The 23,785-nt window shown below is 34.8% G+C and overlaps 1 protein-coding gene across 2 annotated transcripts in view; it reads right to left on the bottom strand.

Moving 5' to 3' along the window:
* The window catches only part of XRN2 (5'-3' exoribonuclease 2), a gene marked incomplete at both ends in the record, with an annotated part of 80,914 nt that overhangs the window by 15,449 nt on the left and 41,680 nt on the right, over nt 1–23,785 (bottom strand). For both annotated transcript variants that reach the window (XM_084247190.1, XM_084247191.1), the window contains 7 exons: nt 4,765–4,892; nt 6,878–7,009; nt 7,105–7,173; nt 20,424–20,480; nt 21,445–21,524; nt 22,134–22,231; nt 23,161–23,244. In XM_084247190.1, coding sequence (XP_084103316.1) covers nt 4,765–4,892; nt 6,878–7,009; nt 7,105–7,173; nt 20,424–20,480; nt 21,445–21,524; nt 22,134–22,231; nt 23,161–23,244 — 648 coding nt within the window. The remainder of the gene's footprint in view (nt 1–4,764; nt 4,893–6,877; nt 7,010–7,104; nt 7,174–20,423; nt 20,481–21,444; nt 21,525–22,133; nt 22,232–23,160; nt 23,245–23,785) is intronic.

Raw genomic sequence — 23,785 nt, 5'->3', positions numbered from 1 at the left:
TGATACTAAAGTAGAAAGGAATAATGAAGACAAAAGCAGAAAACATACAATTAGAAAAAAAAACAACAAGCTAAAATTAGTTCAATAAAGAAAAAACTAAATAATAATAAATAGGTCTGAGCAACAACTATCAAGAAAAAAAGCAACAGTGTACATTACCCATATCAAGATTGTCTATAGCCATTATCACAACAAAAGCATATAATGAACAACTTCTAGCAAAAAATTTGAAATTTTAGAATGGGTACATTCCAAAAAAAAGAGGGGAAACTTACCAAAACCAATATGAGAAAAAACAAAAATAAGAAGCTATATCTACTTAAGAATGTAAATACATAATTAAAAACCTTGTGAAGAAATTGTTTAACACAAAAGAACACCATTGAATTCTTCTAAAGATTAAGATATGACAACTATCTTTCAGTAACCTTACAGAAAAAAGAAATGTAGGCAACCCTTTCTAAAATGCAAAGAGAAGAAAGTTATTACTCTCTCATAACATAGGTGGAAAAAAAACTCAATATATTGACACACAGGCAGTGACATATAATAAAAGAATAGTCTCTCACACTGAATTAGGCTTATTCCAGTAATGCCAGGTTAGTTTAACAATGAAACAATCAATGAGTGTAATTCACCACATAACAGATGGAGAAAAGCTTTAATAAGATTCAATACCCACTAGAACCATGGACTAAAAAGAAGGAAACTATCTCAATCTAATAAAGAAAAAAACAAAATCAAACATCTTATTTAATGGTGAAATACCACAAGTTTTCCCCATAAGACCAGGAATGAAGCAAAGATGTCCACAATCACCACTTCAATATATTATAACAGAGACCCTAGCCAGTACAGTAAAGCAAAAAGACCGTAAGGCATTAAAATACGGAAAATGAGTAAATAAAACAATTTGCAGATGACATTACTGTATAGGCAAAAAGTACAAAAGAACATATAAACTTTTAAAAATAAATTTAATAAGGTTGTTGGAAACAGTCAATATTAGAAAGTCAACTTTATTTCTAATATACTAGAAAGCAACTGGAAAATGACATCTTGACGATAGTAATATCCTCCTTATCTTCTTGTGATGATTTCAAAATTTACAGAAAAGGAACAAGAACATGGAGAATACCAATTCCCACAAGCCCTTACCCACTTTCCTCAAATGCTGGTATAAACTTCTGTTTCATATGTGATGCTTATAAAGAGAAAATAGCAAGGTACCAAATGGAAAGAGGTATTTCCAGTACAAAAAAAATTCATAACCAGAATGTAAAAGTACTTGTTAAAAAAACAAACCAATAGAAAAACAGTCAAGGACTTCTCTCTCTCTCTCTCTCTCTCTCTCTCTCTCTCTCTCTCTCACACACACACACACACACAAAGTTGTACAAGTGGCCAACAAACATGAAAAAAATTGCTCAACTATGTCATTAAGATGCTAATTAAACTTCAATGTGCTACCACTACCCATCTAGTAGAATGGCTAGAAAAAACTGAGAATACCATGGGCTGGTGAGAATGTGGAGCACCTAAAATTTTTCTAAAGCTGCTGTAGGAAGGTAAATTGATGAAAAATCCATGAAATGTGGGAACCGTGTCTATCATTTTTATTCACTAACACTGAACATGAACAAAACCCTAACCTGGCAATTCTATTGCTAGGTTTATACCCATGAGAAATGTGGATCAAAAGGCATAAAAAATTTCACAGCAGTATTATTCTAGTAGTCCTAAACCAGGAATCAACCCCAAAGCTATGCCTACTGAATAAATGTTGACATAGTAATATAGTGGAACACTATAAGCAATGAGAATAAAAAAAGATTGCTAAAGCAACAATAGGATAAATCTTTAGAAACATAATGTCAAAAGAGGGAAAATTTTACAGAGTCTAAGAGTCCATTAGATAATAAAAGAAAACAGTTAAAACTCATCTATGGTATTGAAGTCAGGCTAGCAGTTACCTTTAATGAGGAAGGAGGGATACCTGGAAAATGACATGATGTGGGGCTTCCGGGATACCAGTAATTTTCTATTTCTTGATCTGAGTGGTGGTTGGTTACTCATGTAACTTTGTGGTGGTTGGTTACTCATGTAACTTTGTGGTGGTTAGTTACTGATGTAACTTTGTGGTGCTCCCTTACTCATGTTACTCATGTAACCAACCACCAAAGTTACATGAGTAACTTTGTCCACTTCATAAAAATTAATCAAATAGTACACTTATGATTTCTTACATGGAATTCTTCTAAAGATTTAAGATATGTTACATTCTAAGAAAATGTATAATTTATAGCCACTTTTTAAAAATTGCTTATGTGCAGAATGATGAAAGTAACACTGCTTATTTTATAACTGTGGCATAATGGATAATTTTTTTTTATCTTCTATTATATGTTACATTTTATTTAATTAGTTTGTATCACAGTTAAAATAATTTTAAAATGTCACCACAAAATTGGGGGGAGGGAGAAATCAGCCTCTCACTTCCTAAGTTGTTTCATTTTATGCTCCCAGACTAATTTTGTATCCTCAGTTTAATACATCTGATTACTTGCCATGTACTTCAATATCATTTTTTACTCAGCCTAGAGTATATCCCAAATTCCCCCTTATTGGCTCAATTTAAATATCACCTTGTTGAGTGTTTTCCATAAACTTTTCCACTCCCCCCACCACCACTTCCGTTGAAAAGATGTTAAATATAATTAGAATCCCAGCACTAATCCTCAGGTGACTCAATGTTTACAAGTCACCAGGCAGAGAGGCCCACTTGTTTCTTGTTCTAAGTCAATCCCTACAATAGAAGATATGTTCCTTATTTTTAATGATGTAATTAAAATAAAGAGATTCTAACTGGAATAGATTCTAATCAAAGTCTCTTTGTAAGTTTTTAAAAAGATTATGTCTAATAGGAGACCTAACAATGGTAAATGAGGAGTTACTCAAAGCAATACAAGAGGATAAGGGATCCCACTATTTGAAATGAAATGCACAGATGACGAAAGTAGTCTGTTTCCAAAGGAGGCAAACCAAGAACTATAGAACTGTATGCTCCTAAGAGTCCCTAAAATTGTTTACTTCTGGTGTGACCTGAAAAGTAGAATCTTCTAACTTCTCTTTGTGTATGTGGCTGTGTGTACACACATAAACTCACACAAATTTTATTCGCTAAATCTTGGGGGGAAAGCAGCTAAGTAAACCATTGCACCAAGCATATCCACCCTACCCCCCATTAAACTCTAAATAGCAAATAAATAAATAAATAAAAAATTCACTGATATTCATAGTGATGAAACAATGCTCCTTTCAGTATCATTAACGTCACCCAACAAAGTTACAGACACACAGAGAGAACACAGTGAAAACAGCGGACACTTCCTGAGAGAATGAGACCTTTAGAGCCCATCTGTTCCTGGATGATATATATGGAAAATCTGGAGTTCAGGTTCAAAAAGTGGTTTGCAATTTAGTCAGCATGAACACAGTGCTAAAGGCATAGCATAAACACTTCCCAACAATAATATTAATCCGGTACGCTCTCTGATGACAACAGCAAGTTTGGTTTAGAGAATTTCGAGGATTCTCTGCAATAAACTACCTTCTTCCCATTATAAAAATTAAATTTTTTGAAACATTTTGAACAGTTGGAAAAGAATTTAAATAATGAGACACTTAAGAGTTGACAACTGCTAACATTCTGCCTTAGTGCCCATTCCCCTCCATCATTGCCCCAAACTACTGTTGTCTGTCTGGATAGCAACCAGATAATCAGTAGAAGAAAAGCAGGGGTTTCATGAAAGAAGTGGTTGAGAACTTGGCACATAAGTTATACTTTCTTGATAAATGAGCAGTCATGGAGTTAAGAAAAAATAAAGTTAAATAGGGATACAATTTAAAATTAATGTTTAACTTATGTAGAACATCAATGCAAAAAAATAACAGTACAAAACACAACAAAGCAAAACCAGACAATTGTAAATCAAGAGACATACTTCAGGGGAGGGAGAGGGAGAAGTATCAGAGGGAGGGAGGGAGGAGCACAGGGGACTGAGGTGATGGTGCACGGGTGCATTGGGGAAGGAAATTCTATGGGGTTGGGAGAAGCAAATATTTAAAAATGAACAATGATGTAAAAAATAAAAAAATCAAATAAATAATTAATTAAAAAATAAAATTGATGTGTAACTTATGAAATCTCAATTTCATGTATATTCTCCCTTTTCTATTATAGTCCAAACGCCATGTAACTGTTTCCATGGATAACCCTGCTGAAGCACTTTTGTCCAGGAAGTTGAAAAGTATTAGGGAAAAGTCGCCGTTTTTACAGAAACACAAGTTAGAGGCATATTCCTACTTAGATCAATGTCTGGCATTATCTTAGATAGTACTGATACACAATTTGCATAAAAGGGGATACTGCTATCTTTCAGGCAACCAAGTGGCTGCAATTCTATATCTACTACACCTGATTTAATTGCCCCAAAACTTGTATTTATAAACAGTAATTCATTTCACGTACTTAATTCTACATGGGTTCACTTAGAAGCAAATTTATAAATTAAAACAAATTCAAGTCATATTATTCAATTGTAGAGTCAGGATATTGTACAGCCAAAGACTGATCTTACAATCCTTCTAAATTACGTTCTTTAAGCCCACTATCTCTGCATTGATAAATCCTTTTAGCAACACAAATTAGAAAACAATCTTTATTGTAATATTTATCATGTAAAATGATAAGTAAAAACTTACTTGACATAAGTTTTGGAATCTGGGCTTGTCCTCTTAATAGCGGCCTGTATAAGTTTCCCTGATAAGCTGCAGGTGGTGGTGCAGCGTTGCTGTAAATGCCAGTTCCTGAGCCTCTTGGCATAACATGGCTGTAAAAGGATGTCCCCCACCATCAGAAAAAATTACATATAGAGATATAACTATAGATATAGTTATCATATCACAGCTAACACAAATGCAACAAATGCAAGTGTCTATTTCTTACTACTAGAATTGATTAAAATAATATAAATTTAAAAGATAATTTAAAAAGTTCAAGATAGTTCTTTTTTCTTTTTTCAAAATTTATTTATTTATGCATACAAGAACTGGGGTACAGGCCAGAGGTATGGGGGGTGAGAGGATTCACCAGAGACAGAGTGGGGAACAGAACAGGCAGACTGACGAAATACACTGCTGAGGGGAGCAGCGGGCATGCTAGGAGAGGTCTGTTGCACCATGTGGGTAGCTCCCTGGCCGGGGATTGAGCTCGTGTTGCAGTGGCTGTGGATTGCTTCATAGGTTACGTCTTAACCCCTGTGCCACCAGGGAGGCCCTCAAGACAGTTCTTGATGTTAATGGTGACAGCAAAAGTTAATTTGTGACACCAAATTCTTAACTGATAATCATTTAAATTTTTTTTAAAATTTTTTTTAAATGTTTCTTTTTCTTTTTTAGATTTTTTTTTTTATTTATTTATTTGTCCAAGCACTGAGTACAGTCAGAAGCGTGGGAGGGTGAGAGAATTCACCAGAGGCAGAGCGGGGAGCAGAGCAGGCAGAAGGACCGAAGTACACTGCTGAGGGGAGCAGCGGGCGGCAGGAGAGGTCTGCACGCCATGTGGGACCCTCCTCCGGTGGCCGGGGAACAGCCGGGGAGCGAACCGGCGCTGCAGAGGCTGCGGGCAGCTTCACAACCCAGCGCTCAACCGCTGTGCCACAGGGGAGGACCTCATTTAAATTTTTATTAATTATTTTATGCAAAAAACAATGAGTCTATTTTTGCTTTGTTGCATTGTATTTCAGGTATTCAAGGATCAGGATGTATCCGTGTACTTCTCTTCCTAGTTTGAATTTGCTATATCAAATATTTTGTGTCTCTTTGGAAAACTTCATAATTAGAGTATATATACCTATAGACTAGCATGTTATTGAGCCATTCCACTGATTTGGTACTAGTATTATAGATAACAATGCACCAGAGATGGTTAGGCATACAACTTTATGTACCTCTAAAATTCTTTTCTCAGGATAAATTCCAAGAAGAAGGGATATGGATCAAAGAATACACTTCAAAACTTGGAGTTACAGGAAATAACCCCAAGATATTTTTAGACTATTTAAAAGTTGCATCTCTTTTGCTATTAAGAATGAAGAGTTCCAAAACAACCACAATAACAGTTACATAGTTTAGGAACTATCCTATGCATGTGACAGACATCAGCTCACATTAGTAATTCTCACAATAATTTTGTAAGACAGGTGCAGTTATCATTCCTACTTCACACACAGGAAACAAAGGCATAGTTACCTTCTGCCTTTGAATGGATGAATTTGGATTCATCCAAATGCCTGAATCCAGACATTTAGGATCCAGCGTCTGTGCTCTTAACCACTACACAATACTGTCCCTTTCTATTCACACCAGAAAGTACATGCCAGTGATTACCTACTGCTTAAATCCCATCTTGAAATTTAAGATTTTTCTATGAATTGGAAATATTTATGAATTATTGTTAATTCATAATAACTCATGAATTCTTCCTTCAATTCTATTGCTGTTTTTATAAGTTATTGTTGTGAAACTTTCTTGAGGGTAGAGTATTTTATTCCTTCAAAATAACTATATAAAGATAAGTAAAACCTCTTAAGAGAAAACAATGGGATTCTCAAGCAACATATAAAGCAAAATATAAACCACAGAAGTAGAAGTGAATTTTAGACTATGAAAAGCAGAACGCATCAAAGTCATTAAAATATCTGCAAAACAGCTGTATTTAATGGTCTTTCAAATGTCTATGGCACAAATACTGACAATATTTTGTGGATAATTCAGAAAAAGCAAAATATACAAAGGGTAGAAACCTACCACTCACCCCAAAGTCCTGAATGCTGCCTGATCCAGGTGGACAGGCCGACGGTCCCGATTAAAGCCAAGCTGGGGCTTCCACTGCCGTCCATTGCTGGATTTCTCCCAGTCACTAGGTTTCAATACTGGTGCTGGTTTCCTGACCATTTGAAAATACAATATTTAGTTATGGTGATGAACACTGTTCATACAAAATAAACCAAGATAATTTATACTTTGTAACTGTAATGTTACCTTGCTCCTGGAAGCATTACAGCTTTAAAAATGTAATCTTCAGCAAACTGTGGGTCTTTAAAATTAATACTAGAAGAGAACAATAGACAATTTAATGATCTTATTAGCTGGTTTCACTGTCATGTAAACTGAGGTGCTTTTCATGTTCAAATAGATTAACTAATACTCAAAAGACTTCTCTAAAAATTACTGCAGACAACAATTTTGCCAAAGGGTTAAAGTATCTCCCTCACCACACTGCTGCTAATTCCTAGTACGTAGCCTTCATGTAACTTTATGGAAAGAGCCATGGTCTAGCTAACTGTGGATGATCAAAGGGAAATAATAGACATCGTTCCTACTTTCAAGAAATTCCAATATATTAGAAACAGGTGGAAGCGGTTTGGAACACTAAAAAATAAAAACCTACCTTTCACTTTGTTAGGTCTATAGCAAAGACTGTCTCTACCATCTTAGAGAAGATTAGTTTCTACTGCACTAAGGTAAAGATGCAAACACCAACAGAACATTTGTAGAATCAAAAAATGAACACAATAAAAAAAACCAGGATGGAATCTGGCATTCTGCTCTACTAATGTGCACTTCTTTGATAATATTGCAATTTGAAAATGACAAAAGGTTTATATTTTATGGGTTGTACATTTAAGTTTCGAGTATAAGCTGGGTCAAACCTCTCTGGTGACATGTCTAACCTAAAAGCTGTTAGTACACAAATCTTTCTAACACAGCTATGTCTCTTCTAGGTCTCTGGATATGTGCCAGATTTATATTTAAGGATGCTTATAACATTAACATTCCTATGGCTGTAAAACAATAGACTGGTTAAAAAAAATGGTAGCTCTTCCTAAAAATGGAATCCTCAATTGAGATTTAAAAAAATTTAGTAATACTTAATGACATGGGAAAAGTATATACAATATTGGTCAAACATTCACCAAAAGATAAACAGCGACATTCTCTGTATTAACTATCTCTTTTCCTTCTTTGTGTTTTCTTATATTTTCCAAAATTCATCCCCAAATTACAGAATACATTTGTAATCAGTATGAAAAAACAAAAAAAGGTTTATTAAACAGGTTGCCATTTTATAGCTAACTTTATTCTTTTCAAATACTGCCTCTTTAAAGAATTAGGGTCCATCTATTACAGAGAAATGTTTCTTGTAAGGAAATTAACTGTATAAATAGCTTAATTTATCAGAAAAATGCATGATAACAGATGAAAACTTCATTTACTCAATCTTTTCCACTTACAACTCACTCTTCACTGCAACTGTCTTTATCTCAAATGTTCTCTACCGGTCAAGGTAGCACAGAGCAGGGCAAAATAGGACAGGCAAGGTTTTAAGAGGATGATAAAACAGCAATTAAGGATCTGGACTCATTAGGGGTTTGCAGATACAAAGAAAAAAATGGTAAATAAAGCAAGACTTACAAATAAAGTGTCTGAAAGCAATTATCTTTGTGTCAGCGGGACTTGACAGCAGTTTAGCAAACAAACTTTTAGTATGCCCACTGTACACATGGAACTACGGAGGGAGCTGAGGTAAAAACACTGACCAGGAATCAAACCTGCCTCTCCTAGTAAGGGAGATAGGAAATCTTAGTAATAATTTTGTAAGGAAATGGAACAAAATACTAAGTCAAAGGGTGTACATACATATGCCTTCCAAAATAAGCATCTCTTTGTGAAATGGGCTAAAAGTAAGGTGTACGGGGAGGAGGAAAGAGATTCTTTCATCTGGGACCACAGAAGACAGCATGTAAGAGGACACAGTTTAAAGTGAGACAGAACAGGTTACAGAGAGGCAGAGGAACTAAATGAAACAAAGAAATGGAAAGAGATACCAGACAAAGACTGGAGCAGCCTTTTCTTTCCTTTTTTTTTTTTTTTTTTTTAAAGATTTATTTATTTATGCATATAAGAGCTGGGGTACAGGCCAGAGTTGTGTGGGGGGTGAGAGGACCCACCAGAGACAGAGCAGGGAACAGACAGGCAGATCGACCAAAGCACACTGCTGATGGGAGCACCGGGCAAGTCAGGAGAGGTCTGCTTGGAGCAGCCTTTTCAATAGGGATCTAGGAGAGAAGTTGTCCTACAAAAAATTATAAGTGACTTATATTCTCAGTTCTCCCAAAGAAGATACACAACTCTTATCATTCTAAAGGCATAGGACATGATTCATTACATGTAACAGATACTTTAAGTTCTCAAGGCTTAATTCTCAGATGGGACCCTAACTAAGAAAGGCTGAATTAGGGTGTAGAAGTCTGTGAACAGAAGTGGGCAGTAAGACAGGCTCGTTTAACTGGGCTACCTTTGTGAAGGGCTTGTTCTGACCACAACATGAAACCCCTTCAAGCTGTCTGTTAGTGAAAGTGATCAAAGATGCAGAGACCCTCCTGTCAGCAGAGTATAAGAGAGCAGAGGGAAAGAGCCAAAGGGAGAACTCTAAGCAAGAGCCTCCAGCATTCACTTGACATGGGCCTACTGGGCAAGCAAAAGAAACAGCAAGTTGAAACTGGAATGAAGACCATGTTCAGGTGAAGGCTGAAGATAATGATTCCAAGTTATGCACAGAAGGAGTTGAAACTAAGAAAATAAAGGGAGATAATCTAGACAACACAATTCCCGGGGAAGAGATAATTCTAGAGCCACAGGGATAATTTCTCCCTGAAGCACAATGGTTATAACAAGAGATTTAACAAGGTAACTGAAAACTGTGGGAAAAACACAACCATTTTACTTATCAAATATGTGTAGCTTATTATACATCTATTATTTCGTGATAAAACTGATACACTTAGTATTTTAATTTAATTCCTTAAATATAAAGGGATTAAAGAACAAAAGAAGCTAAAGCACAATTCAACTGTACTTTTCCAATAACAACAGCCACAATTTAAACAAATCTACTAAAAGTCAAACACACCAGGAACCCAAAGTCCAAAAGGATAACTTTTTTTTTGGAAACAAATTTTGAAAGCTTGGTCAATTTTTTTCAGATTTAATTTATATAATTCAAATGCTTTGATGCAGAACACTAAAAACAAGAGAGAGAATCATACTATAAAATATATCTTAAAAATAATGGCAATAATAAAGGAGAAAAAAAATACAGATTACTCTGACAAATTTCCACCACCACAAACAAGAGAAGTACTTGTGAGAATTACTAAAAGAGGGAAAGCAGTAACACTGATACAAGACAGAAGACCCATAGAGGGAATTAGTTATCAGAATAGCCTGTGGACTCAACAGTCTGCCCAGATGTGATACTAGAATTGTATTTAGATTTATACAGTTTCATCTAATTCTGTAAATAGGAAAATAATTTTTTTCCCAATACAATCCCTTATGCTCCAGACCCCTTTTGATACTTTTCCCTTCCACTTCCCTCTTAACCTCAGAAGTCTTACTTCCTTCATTAGCAATGGCTAGTTTTTACAAGTACATGGTTTGTCTAATTGTGTCTATGTGAAACTTCAATATTTGCCTGTAATTCTGACTTGCTTTACTACACATAATTCCCTCAAACTTCTTCCATTTTACTATAAATGGAAGTATTTTGTGCTCCATGGCTGAATAATATTCCAGTGTACGAATAAAACACATCTGCTTAATTCAATCCTCTCAGTAAACACAGAGATTGTCTCCACGTCCTACCTACTGTAAGTAATGCTGCAATAAACACTGAAGAGAATATAATTATTTGAATTGATGGCTTAATGTTCCTCAAAAAATGCTCAAGAATGGGACTGATCAGTCATTTGGTATTTCTACTTTCAGTTTTAAGCTAAATCCAAACAGTTTTCCAAAGTGACTGCGGCAGTTTACATTCCCACCAAGTGTTGTAGCGCTCCCTCTTCTGAATCCTCTCCAAGTATTTATTGTTGTTTTGTTTTGTCTTAATAATTGGTTGTCAGAAAAGTCATGATGCATTTCTTCTGTTTTCAAAGAAAAAAAATACGTCATGACTTTTTCGGCAACCCAATTCGTAATACACATGCATGATATCAAGTATCATCTCATTGTGGTTTTGACCTTTTTCTCCCTAATGAGGGATCATAAACATTTTTCCAACGTGTCTATTAGCCATCCTGATACTCTGGTAAATTGTTGAGACCTGGGGCCCATTTATTGATTGGGTTGATTGTTACATTGTTAAACTGAACAAGCTTTTGGTATATCTTGGATGCTAACTGCCTTGCTAGTGGTACACTGTTATGAAAATCTTTTCCCACTCAGTAGGACTTCTTTATATTTTCTTTTATGTATAAAAGCTTTATAACTTGAGGTAATTCCAAATGTTTTATTTTGGCGTTTTTCTCCTAGCCATAGGGTTTAAGTCTCCAAAAACATCTTTTACTATTGATGACATAGAATGCAACACCAATGTATTTTTCTATGTACTTTACTATTGTGTGTCTTATATCTAAGCCCTTAAACAACTTAGCATTTATTTTTGCACATGGAGTTAGGAGTAATCCAACTTCATTCTTTTTACATGCGGCTGTCCAGTTTTCCCAGCACCATTTCTTAAAAAGACTCTCCATTCCCTGACTTCATGGTTGTGTTTTCTTTACCATGAATTAAGTATAGATATATTATGTGGCTTTACTTGTGGGCTTTGCAATCTGTCCCACTGCTGCATGTGCATTATTTTTATTCCAATACCACATTTTTTTTTTAATTACCCTTGCTTTATAGTATATGTTAAGGTTAGGTAGCAAGCCTCCATTTCTCTCCTTTCTAAAGATTTCTTTCTCTTTTTGAGGTCTTTTGTAGTTCAAAATAATTTTTAATATTTTTGTTCATTTCTTTGAAGAGTATTAATGTTTTTTTTTAAAGATTTATTTATTTATTTATACAAGCACTGGGTACAGTCAGAAGCACGGGAGAGTGAAAGAATTCATCAGAGCCAGAGCGGGAAACAGAACAGGCAGTCTGATGAAATACACTGCTGAAGGGAGCAGTGGGCGGCAGGAGAGGTCTGCGCTCCATGTGGGACCCTTGTCTGGCAGCGGGGGATCAAACTGGCTCTGCAGAGGCTGCGGGCAGCTTTGCAACCCAGCGCTCAACCGCTGCACCACCGGGGAGGCCCATTAATGGTATTTTAATGGGGATTAAATTTATATATCACTTTTGGTACAATAGTTATTCTGACTATATTGATTTTTCCCATCCATAAGCAGAGTATCTTTCCCATCTCCTTATGTCACTATCTAAATCCTTTAATAAAATCTTGTTGCTTTCACTGTTTAAATTTCTTCCCTTCCTTCTTTAAGTTAATTCCTAGGTATCTGGTTCTTTTTTTGATGCCAAATTAAATGGAATTATTTATTTTCCTTAATCACTGTGTATAAAAATGCAACCATTTTTTGTATGTTGACTGTACCTATTTTGCTGTATTCACTTGCTTCTAATAGCTTCTTAGTGGAGTTTGTATGATTTTCTACAGAATATCAGATCATCTGCAAATAATGAGTTTCACTTCTCTTCCTACCCAGATTCCTTTTATTTCCTGTTACCTAACTAAAACTTCTGGTACAAAATTAAACAGAAGTAGTGACAGTGGGGCTCTTTTGTCTTGTTCATGATCTTAAAGGGAAAGCTTCCAGTTTTTCACCATTGTTTTATATTGGTTGTAGATCTCTCATCTATTTACTTTATTGGGATAGGTTCAGTCTATTCCCATTTCGTTTAGAATTTTTATCATAAAGGGGTACTGAATTTTATCAAATGCTTTCTCTGCAACTATATTACCATATGATTTAAAAAAATCTTTTGTTGATGTGCTGTTTTACACTGACAGATTTGCATATATTAAACCATCCATGCAACTCTGGGATAAATTCCACTTGGTCATGACATATAATCCTTGTAATGCACAATATGCTGGATTTCTGTAGTAATAATCAACAGGGATGTTGGTCTGCAGTTTTTCTTTTCTTGTACTGGCTTTATCTGGTTTGGTATTAGGGTAATGTTTACATTGTAAAATGTATTAAAGCATTCTCTTTTTTTGGATTTTAAGAAATAATTTGAGCAAGATGGGTATAAGTTCTTTAAAAGTTTGAAAGAATTTACTTATAAAGCCATCTCATCCTGGGGTTTTGTTTTAGGTAGATTTCTGATTACTGTTTGAAATTCTATATTGTGGTTGGTGTATTCAACTCCTTTATTTCTCCTTTATTGATGGTTTAGCTTTGGTAAATGACATTTTTCTAGAAAGTTATCAATTTCTTGAAGGTTACTGAATTTACTGTTGCATAGTTGCAACCTCTTATGATCCTTTGAATTTACATGCCATCTGTGATATTTTCTCCTATTTCATTTATTTTCTCTCATCTTTTGCTAGTGAACTTGAGGGTTTATCAATTTTATCTTCTTAAAGAACCAACCTTTAGTTTCATCAATCTTTTGTATGACCCATTTATTTTTCGGATTTCATTTATTTCCACTCATAATTTTATCAATTCCTTCTACTAACCTAAGATCTTGTTTGTCACTTTTTCTTTTTTTTTAATAATATTTTATTTTATGTAATTCTTACATCATTTTTCATTTTTGCACAATGTATATACATTTTCATTTTGGTTATATTCCCCATACAATTGCACCACCCCCCCTATTTTGATCCTAATCCTTCCTCTCCTTGCCCCGCCCCCATAGTGTGACTGGTTTATAGTTGCTTGTTGACTTTGATTTTTACTTTGTACTAATTAGTCTTTTTCCTGGTCCCTTATTTAGGTTTTCTAAATTCCTGCTATGAGTGAGAACATCTGGTATTTTTCTTTTTCTTTCTGACTTATTTCGCTGAGCATGAGCCCTTTCAGCTCCATCCATGTTGCTGCAAACTGCATGTGTTTATCTTTTTTGATTGCTGAGTACTATTCCATTGTGTATATGTACCACATCTTCTTGATCCAGTCATCTATTTTGGGGCATTTGGGTTGTTTCCATAGCTTAGCTATTGTAAATAGTGCTGCTATAAACATAGGGGTTCAGGTGCCCTTTGGAATTAACACTTCTGTGTCATTTGGGTAAATACCTAGGAGTGGAATTGTTGGATCATATGGAAGATCTATCTTTAGTAGGTCCAGAAATCTCCACACAGCTCTCCATAGTGGTTGGACTAGTCGTCACTCTTTTTCAATTTGTTAAGTGTAACGTTATATATTAGGGATTTTTTGTTTCTTAACGTGGAACTGTATTGTAATGATCTCTCTTAAGACTAGTATGCTAAATCTCATAATTTCTGATAGTTTGTATCCTTATTTTCATTTGTCATGAGGTATTTTTAAAATTTCTGCATTACTTTTTTAATCCAATAGATATTAAGCAGTACACTACTTACTCTCCAAGTATTTATAGTTCTTCCTGTTTCTTTTCTCTTTCTCTCTCTCTCTCAATTGATGTCTACTTTACGGCATTATGATCAGAATGAGTACATGGCATGATTCAATCTTATAGCTATATTGACAACTGACTTGTGTCCCAACATATGGTTTATACTTAAAAATATTTCATGTGCACTTGAAAAGAATATGTATGAAGCAATTTTTGGGTGGAATATCTGTTAAGCACATTTGTTCTAGTTCCTCATTTAAGATTGTTGTTCCCTTATTTATTGTCTGTCTTATTGACCTATCCATAGGTGTATTAAACCCCCTATTATTATTTTATTTTTGTCATTTCTTTCTGCAGTTCTATCATTAACTGCCTTCTGGAAATGTAGGGTTTCATCGTTTGGTGTATATATACATTTATAAGTGTTATTTCTTCTTATTGTATTAGGTCCTTAATCATAATGTAATATCCATCATTCTCTTATTACCTTTTAAAATTGGAAATCTATTTTATCTGATGTAAGTATAGCTTGTTCCTTTTTTTGATTGGCTTTTGTCTGTAGGATTGTCTTCCAGCCTTTAATTCTAAGTCTGGTTGTAAGATGAACATCCTGCAAACACAGAAGGACTTTATTTGCAATCAACTCAGCCACTCAATACCTCTAACTTGGTGAATTCAAGCCATTTGATTTTTTGAAACCTAAGTGCTTGACATTTTGTTATTTTTAAAAAGGTTTAGGAATCTCAAGATCAAGCCAGTAATTAACACTCTGCACCTTTACTATAATAGTTCTCTAATAGTGCACTGCTTGTTCTGTACACCAACTATGTACCCACTTCTCCAGGTCAATGCCAGGTCTCCAAAGTCCTTGATGTGGGTATGGCTCTGAGTCAACAGAAGCAGGATTTCCACAGAGTTATCACTACCCCCCTCCACCCCTCATCAATTATACCACCCAGTATTGCTCTAAACACTGTTCGGTCACAGTTTTTCCTTTCCTTCCTCCCCATGTCACTCCTCTTGATATATGCAATGGCTGGCTGTTTATCTTTCAGGGGTGTTGAATTTACTCTGTTGTAATCTGGTTGTAGATATGTGGAGAAGGCAGGCCCGGTGTCACCATCTTGCTGGACTCAGAAATAGTTTTAGCTATTTCTTTGAGCATAAGCTTCTCTCCACGAGGCCAGCACTGATTCATGAGTAGCCTTTGTAGATAATCTGCCTAGTAGCTAAGAACCTAACTGCCTTCATAAACACACTGAGGACAAAATACATGAATAAAAACAGAAAACCTAGTTTGGCTGAAAATAAGGAAACCAGGACTGTATTCCTGTAACAACAAGTAGCACTTTAAACCATATTTGTAAGAAGAAAATAACCTTAGCAAAGTGTGAACAGAATACAATGTATACCTTTTTTACCAGTCTATTCACTTTAAGAATTATCTCTAGAAATGCCCTTTTAATACTGATTGTTTGAGAATGCTAGCACACTTCATAAAGATAGCAGAGAATTCTGAATACCAAATTTCACCTTTACTCTACCTTTTCCTGACACATTCTATAATTAATGTGAAATCAGCATACCAATGCAAACTGATACATTTGCATGATTCATAAACTTGATATTTGAAAACACCTAGAAGAGTTTATAGAACTTAAGTTGTCTTTTCTAACATTCTATAAAAAGAGGGTGACTAGTTCAGAGTCCATGAAGTATTACAGGCAGTGAAAAGTAAAACCCTCCCAAATGTTTTCAATCATCAAGTCTATTACTGATTGCATATACTCCTCTTCCTTCTGATTTCTAATTATCCATGTGTAACCATATGCCTTATATACACTTAACAGTTACAGTAAAAGTTCACTTTCACATACATTCACATTTTTTAAGGAAGTTGCTTGATATAAAACATTCTATCAGTTGCCCAATTTATTCAAAGGCATACAGAGGAAGTTTGAGAAACACTCCTCTGAAGAAAGAAGTGTAGGTTCTTAGAAGACTTTGGCAAACACTGATTTGAACACTATGAACATTTGAGTTTTTATGTGGGTTTAAAAGTATGCTAGGTATTGAAAGGTCCATACAGGAGGCCTGAATGCAGGAGCCAACCAGGAAGCCCACCTGGGGGGCAGGAATGCAGATACCTGCCTGGAGGACTCAGGCAATGAGCCCCCCCCCCTTCCCCCCACGAGTCTCTTCTCAAACAAAGAACCTCTACCTGCCCTACAAACTTTTCCCGCCGTAGGAGCCCAACTACCCACCTGACCTCTCCTCACCCTATAAAACCCTGCTTCCCCCTAACAATGTGCGCGACTCCACTGACCCCCGCCTTGGGTCTGTGAGGTCCGCCCGGGGCGCAATAAACTTTCCCTCCCTTTGAGAAATGTAGCCTGGCTCTCCTTTTCTTCACCGCGCCGAACCTTTCAGGTATTATGAGAGAAAAAGAAAAAATTGACAATTCAACTGATGAAAATAACATTAAAATTACACACACATTATCTTTTAAAGTGAAGAAAAGCAACAAAAGGCAGGCTACAAAAGGACATTCCAGACCATGGGAGGAAGGCACAGGTCAATGGGATATCAAAAGGACCAAACTGGGTAGCAAGAAGGCATTCCGACACAGAGCTATGGCTGGACCAAATTACAACAGGCCTTGAATAGACAAAGGATGCAATTCCCTGGCACTACAGAGTAACCAAAGATCTGAGGGATGGTAGTGTTTAGGAAAGCTAAGCCTTATATATACCAGCAGATTCAGTAGGAGAAAAGGTAGAATCAAATAAATTAGCTTGGAGACCACTATAATAAATCCAGGAGAAGAGAGTATAAACTAGTCTTAGTGGGAAAAGTCAGATATGAAAAATAATGGGAAAGAAAAAATTATTCTAGAACAGTGGTATAGATATAGGAAGTAATGTAGAGTGAGTTGTAAAAGCATATAATGGGCCCCTAAGTCTGGGTAAGCAGTGCACAGGCCCAATAATAGAAAGGTGAGGTTGGCAAAGAGAACTGTTAAGGGGCAAAGGATAAAGAAGACAGTTTGGAACTCTTGAGTCTGAGTAAAACAAATGTAGTGAGGTGTGTTTATATAAATGTCAGTATGTGCATTGTTTACTCCTCCAGATGAACAGAAAATTGTGCTGATACACCAGGAATATAATTTTTCTGTAATTTTAAAATCATATGCAGAGGCTTTTCTATTTAAAGTTAATAAAGGACTGTCCAAAGGCTTGGACCTTGAGTTGATTATGTTAGGTGAAATTACTCAAAAAAAAGTGAAAGACCTATCAGATGGTTTCATTGATCTGCAGAATATAAGTACCCAAAGAACAATTACATGCAAACAATAGAAGAAATACAAATCTGAACTCAGCAAAAAAGACTGGTTACCAGAGAAAATAGGGAAAAGGGTGGAGGGGATGAGGCATGGAGACAGATGGGCTATGGATATAGGTATGGGTGCTTTGGTGGAGGTGAGGGAAAAAAAAAACACCTAAATAAAAAAAAGAAAATGCCAAATTATAAGTGATTAATATTTTTAACAGATTCATTGTTGTGAACAATTCATTTTGCTAAAATAGCTAACAAATACTGAGCACAATTTAATGTTAAAGCACAGTGTGCTCTGTCATGAACTCTAGTCTATATTTTCCCTTCCAAGAGCCAAAACTCCTAATAATGAGGCAGAATTTTCATGTAAGAATTAGGGGATCATGTCCATTGTTATTATGAATGAAATTAGATTGAGCTGTTTCTAATGATACTCATTTGCAGGTATACACATTATTGCTGAAATCACTTTAGCAAATATTTTAAAGAGGGTCAATTATAAATTTACTTTAATTGCTAGACTATACATGTATTAAGTTCAAAGGTATAAAGTTCGTCTTAAAAAGCAAAATCCAAGAACTGTCCTAAAAGTATTATATCTAAGCAAGTTATAATGGTGGAGGAAGATCAACATGAAGGAAATTGAGGGAAACAGCTCAGTTCTGTTCAAAATTCAGCAACTAATATGGTTGATTTATAGAATCAGAATTGGGGAAAAAAATTTCCTAGGTCACAAATAAATGACTGCAATCTGAGGGTCCTTTTATGAACTTAAAGGATGTTCAGTAACTTCTATATTTTCTCAACACTACAGATAAAAATGTGATGGAAAGTATCCACCTAAATTCAGCTTGAGGAAAGGAAAGGAACACTGGATACACTCAGAGAAAGGGGAAACGATAAGAATCAAAAGAGAAAAATACCTAATAACTGGCACTGGAAGCTGTATTTTCAGGTTTTCACTTATAAAGCAAAAAAACCACTGGGATCCACAAAGCCAGAAACAAACAAAAAATTGCAGCAAAATAGATCTCAATCTCGTTATTACCCTAAGAGAAAACACTGCAAATTAATGTACAAAGCAAAAGTTAACTTTGGTCTTTCAGGAATCGATACGAAATTAACTAATTAAATCAATTCCATTGTAAAGTTATTTCCAACATAAACTTAATATGCACTTCAATCCAGGGCTTATTATATAAATTTAATAATTTTGTGAACAAAAGTGAATGCCAAATAATATGAAAGGCTCCTTCAGGCTCAGAACTAACCAACTAACATCATCACAAACAAAAACTCCAGGATTTGTCATTTTTTAACTCGCCCCTTGGGCAAGTCTCTCTGTCCTAATTAGAAGGTTAAGTAGTATTAACTATTTCTAGAGGGCTGTGTAGGAAAGCCCTTAAAAACCTGCAGAAAAACTGAGGAGCACAAGCAAACATGTAACCATCCAAAGAGAGAACTGGTGGGATTAACTGGCCTGAAGAATCGCTGCAAACCAGAGACCACAGGGTCAACAGGCATTGTCCACACCAGATCTGTGATGGGCAGGCACAGAAAGCACGGTTTACAATTCTGAGCTCCACCCTTAACAAAAGATCTCAAAGACAAAGAGCCGGGACAAATTATTTGTAAAGATAAATGAAAGCAAGTAATATAGGCAGATTTTCCAAATTCACTAGTTTTCTTTAAATATCTTTCATTTGAATGGTAGTTGCTATCTCAACATTATATAGGAAATATAAACATTAGAACATTATCTAAACATAACATTGGCAAAATGTTATATAGGAAAATATACAATCACACTTCACAATAAGAAATATAAGTAAAATCTAAAATATTTCCTGAGAGTGAGAGAAATAATGAGAATGAGTAGGAAAGGAAGATTCAGAAATAGACTTAAGTAAGCTTTTAGGAAATCCTTGAATGACTAGAATGTGTCACATCTATAGACTGAAGAAAACAATAACATAAATTCTGCCATTAAGATTAGTAATTATATACAACTGTTACACAAATGAGTAGAAAATTTGATTTTCATTTTAAACAGTCATGTTATGTTTTACATTTCTTCTTCACAGAAAAATTCCATTATTATTGAAGAAATGAAGTATAAATGTCTACCAGATAGCAGAAACTACCCCTTTAAAGTATAGTTATTGATAAAAATTTCTACAAACATTCTATTTCACCTTAACCAAAATAAAGTACAAAACAGTTGTTTTTAAATACTGCAGGGACAAAATTATAAATATAATTAAAATAACCTGCCTCAGACAGTGAAGCTGTGGGGGTCAATGAGTATAGCGGTCTATTTGCTCCTATATAACAAACTACTCCTAGAAATTCCTACTTTCTACCTCCCAGTTTCCTAATCCAGGAAGAATTAGGTTGTCAGGGAAACCAGAAAGCAGAGAAGAAAGCTTGTTAAATCGGTACCCTTAACAATATACATAATTTAAAGTCAAGAGGTTCTGCTCAGAGTTTGTAACATTGGGACTCTCCAATCTCAAAGCACTGGTAGAATAATAGTCGCCATTTCCTTGTGAATCATAGATCTTTTGAAACTTATTTGCAAGTTCAGAGATGGGTGCTGGGCTAATGCCATGAATTTTGGGAAGACTTACCTGATTGCAGCATTCTGTGTCAGATCCCTTAACATGGGAACAGGAGAACATACTACTCTAAAGAAAAACAAAGAGAAGAACCATCTATTTGCCAATTGTAACGTTTTAAATAGTTGGAATAAGATGTTATGTTTGGCAGGTTTTAGGAAAGAGAAATCATCAAAAGTACCAACAAAAGAAAATGATATAACCATTAACATTTTTAAAAATGGACTGTTTCCCTTATTGTAAACTCATCTACAGAAAACAATTATGGACAAAGGGCTTATACTAAAATTTGTAAAGATTACCTACAAACCAAAACTGGGGGTATGGAAAATAGGTAATGAGGAAAACCAAATGGTTAATAAATGTACTATGTGGCATACAATTTCATTAGTAATCAGAGAAATGCAACTGCAAATTGTAAGATGCCAGTAAGCACAATCAAACTAAAATTAAGGTTGTGACTATTCTAAACTTGCAAGAAGAGTAGAGCAACAAGATCTCACAAACTGCTGTGACTATATAAACACCTTGCATAACTAGAAAAGATAAAATTACACATATGATATGACCAGCAATTCTTTTCCTAGATACTATGAACAGCAACTGTTAAATTCTGATTTCAGAACCACTTTACACTTCTATAAAAATTGAGGACCACAAAAAGAGTGCTTTTGTTTATGTTGGTTATGTCTATCTCTTGAAATATCATACTATAGTTTGCCTCTGGACGTGCAAGAATGAAAGAGAGTAAGAAAAACAAATAATATCATCTTTGTTTTGACATGAAAATAGTTTTGACCTTGTGATCTCTGGGAAGAGTTTTAGGGACTCCTAAGATTCTCTTCACAAAGTTACATAGCTACAATGGCTGAGGAGCTGTCCAACCCAAAAGATCTTTTTAGTTCAGCACATTTTTTGTTGTTTTTTTCCTGAGTTTTACTATAAAATAAAACTTAGGCAACAGGTAAAAAAATGCTAATTAAACTTCCTCACCCGAATTATACACCCCAATTATACACAAATGAACACTTACTGATCTGGAAGAATGGCTACTTCATCCAAAGAAAACTTTCCTTGAATCCCATGGCATAGTTCAGGTGGTACATCTACTGGCTATGGAAAAAATGCACCCCTCATTAGTTACCCCCCCCAAAAGGAAAGTAGAGAGTCAAACATACACTTTTACAAAAAAGTTCATAGTAGCACTATTTTAAATAGTCAAAAGGTGAAAACAACCTAAGTTTCCATTAACAGGTGAACAGAAAAAACAATAGTTTACACAAGCAATGGTATATTATTATTCAGACATAAAAAGAATGAAATTCTGACATATGCTACGTAACATGATGAACCTTGAAATAAGCCAGACGCAAGAGGATAAATACTATATGATTCATTTATATGAGGGAACCAAAATAGGCAAATTCATAGAGGTAGAAGGTAGAAAAAGGTAGAAGAGAGGTTACCAGAAGTAGAAGAGAAGGGAGAAAGGAAACAATTGCTTAAAGAGTACAGTGTTTCTGTTTGGAAAGAAAAGTTTTGGAAACTGATAGCAGTATGGTAGTACAACACTGTGAATTGATTTTAATGCTACCAAATTATTCACTTAAAAATGGTTAAATGGCAAATTTTGTTTATATTTACCAAAATTTAAAAAAATGCATTCCTGAGTAACCAAAAACTTAGTCTAAAAACACCTGATGATGGAAAAAGAGACCATACCTCTGTGGAACCTGTCTGGTAGAGTTCTAAAATGAAGTCGTGGAGTGGGTGATGTTTCCCCACAAATAAAACATCACCTCCAAGACTATTTCTTCTAGCTGGGGGTAAAGTAAGAAAAGAATAAAGATTAAACAATTATATATGCAAGAACAATGTTTATGAGGGTGAACAAAAAGAATCATCTACAGTTAAAAAAGTTCTAAGGGTAACAAAAATAATTTACAAGTAAAAGACCTACATGTTTGGTATGTATGTAAAATAAAAACTTTTGACAGTAAGGTTCAAAGATTAAAGACTATCAGAAAAAAGTGTCACTAAAATATACTCTAATATAGTACTGCAAGCTAAGGAACAAAATTTTCTCCTTGTATTGAACTCAATTTCTTGATATAAGAAAAACATAAACAGACCCTGAGAAAACACAAATTGTATCACAACAAAGATAATTCTAAGGATATGAGAAAAATGGTTTCTATAAGCTTATTATATTCAAATTAAGTAAACTTTCCAACATAATCCAGCTTCTGTCAATATTAATATTAAAATGCCACTTTTTGTCTTATTGTGCAAAATAACATTTCATTTAAGCACTGACAGCAATGTTTCTGTTTCAACCTAAACTCTCAGGCAAAGTTATTATTTGGGGAGGGCTAAAGGGAAGAATGGCAAAGGAAGAAATAATCTCCTAACACAAAAAAATGCTTTTGTATGCACATACAAAAAATAAGAAACATAGGACATTCCTGAAGTGTTGCTTTATAATACATCTGAAAAATACTTACACTAAAAAGTTTTAGTTACTATTTAACTATGGATAATTTTTAAAGATGTAAAGCTAATTTTTATTATAAAGAAGCAAGATAAATTATTTATGTCCCCTCTGCGGGAAAATTTAACAAAGGCCAAAAAAAAAAAAAAAAAAAAAGAGGCAGGGGGTTGGGTGGGCTGGTCAAGTTTTATTTTATAAGGAAATATAGTCTGTAATTCACAGACTCAACATTGACCAAGAAGTATAAGCAATCCTTACTCTCTTCTGGAGTGAGATCTGGATAAACCTCCTCTAGAGCAGCTCGAAGTCTTCGTTCATCCACAAATGGTAACAGTGCAACCCCTGGGGAAACAAATGTACACCAAACCCCTCAGTTATTTGAACATCTAAATTCCAACACATCATTAGTGCCAAATAAACATTTCTGTTAATATAAAAACACAGAACTGAATTCTATTTAACCAAAGCTCAGATATGTAAGTACTTTCCACATGTAGTAATAGAACAAAAAAATTGTACGTATTTTCTACTCTTAAAATGACTCATATATAGAAAACCATATCTGCTGAATCCTAAGTCTGTGATAAAAAATTTAAATTAAATGAATAAGCAGCCACCTGGACACCAAAGTATGTTCCTGCTTTACTTACTACGATGCCTTCGGGCAAGTCTGTTAATCTCCTAGGACTTGAGCTTATCCTTTCATCTTTCTAAGACTTCTTTCGGTTTCTCTTATTGTAAAAAGAAATCATTCATCTATAAAATACTAAAAAGAATGTCTTTTCTAGCTCTAAAACTGCATAATAAACTGTTCATATTTTCAGAGCTAGTAATTTACATATATATATATATATATATATATATATTTAGAGATTTGCTTAAG

The sequence above is a fragment of the Talpa europaea genome, assembly GCF_964194135.1.
Source record: "Talpa europaea genome assembly, chromosome: 11".
Lineage (NCBI taxonomy): Eukaryota > Metazoa > Chordata > Mammalia > Eulipotyphla > Talpidae > Talpa > Talpa europaea.
The sequence above is the reverse complement of the archived record's forward strand: the minus strand, read 5'-3'. Positions and strand labels throughout refer to the sequence as shown.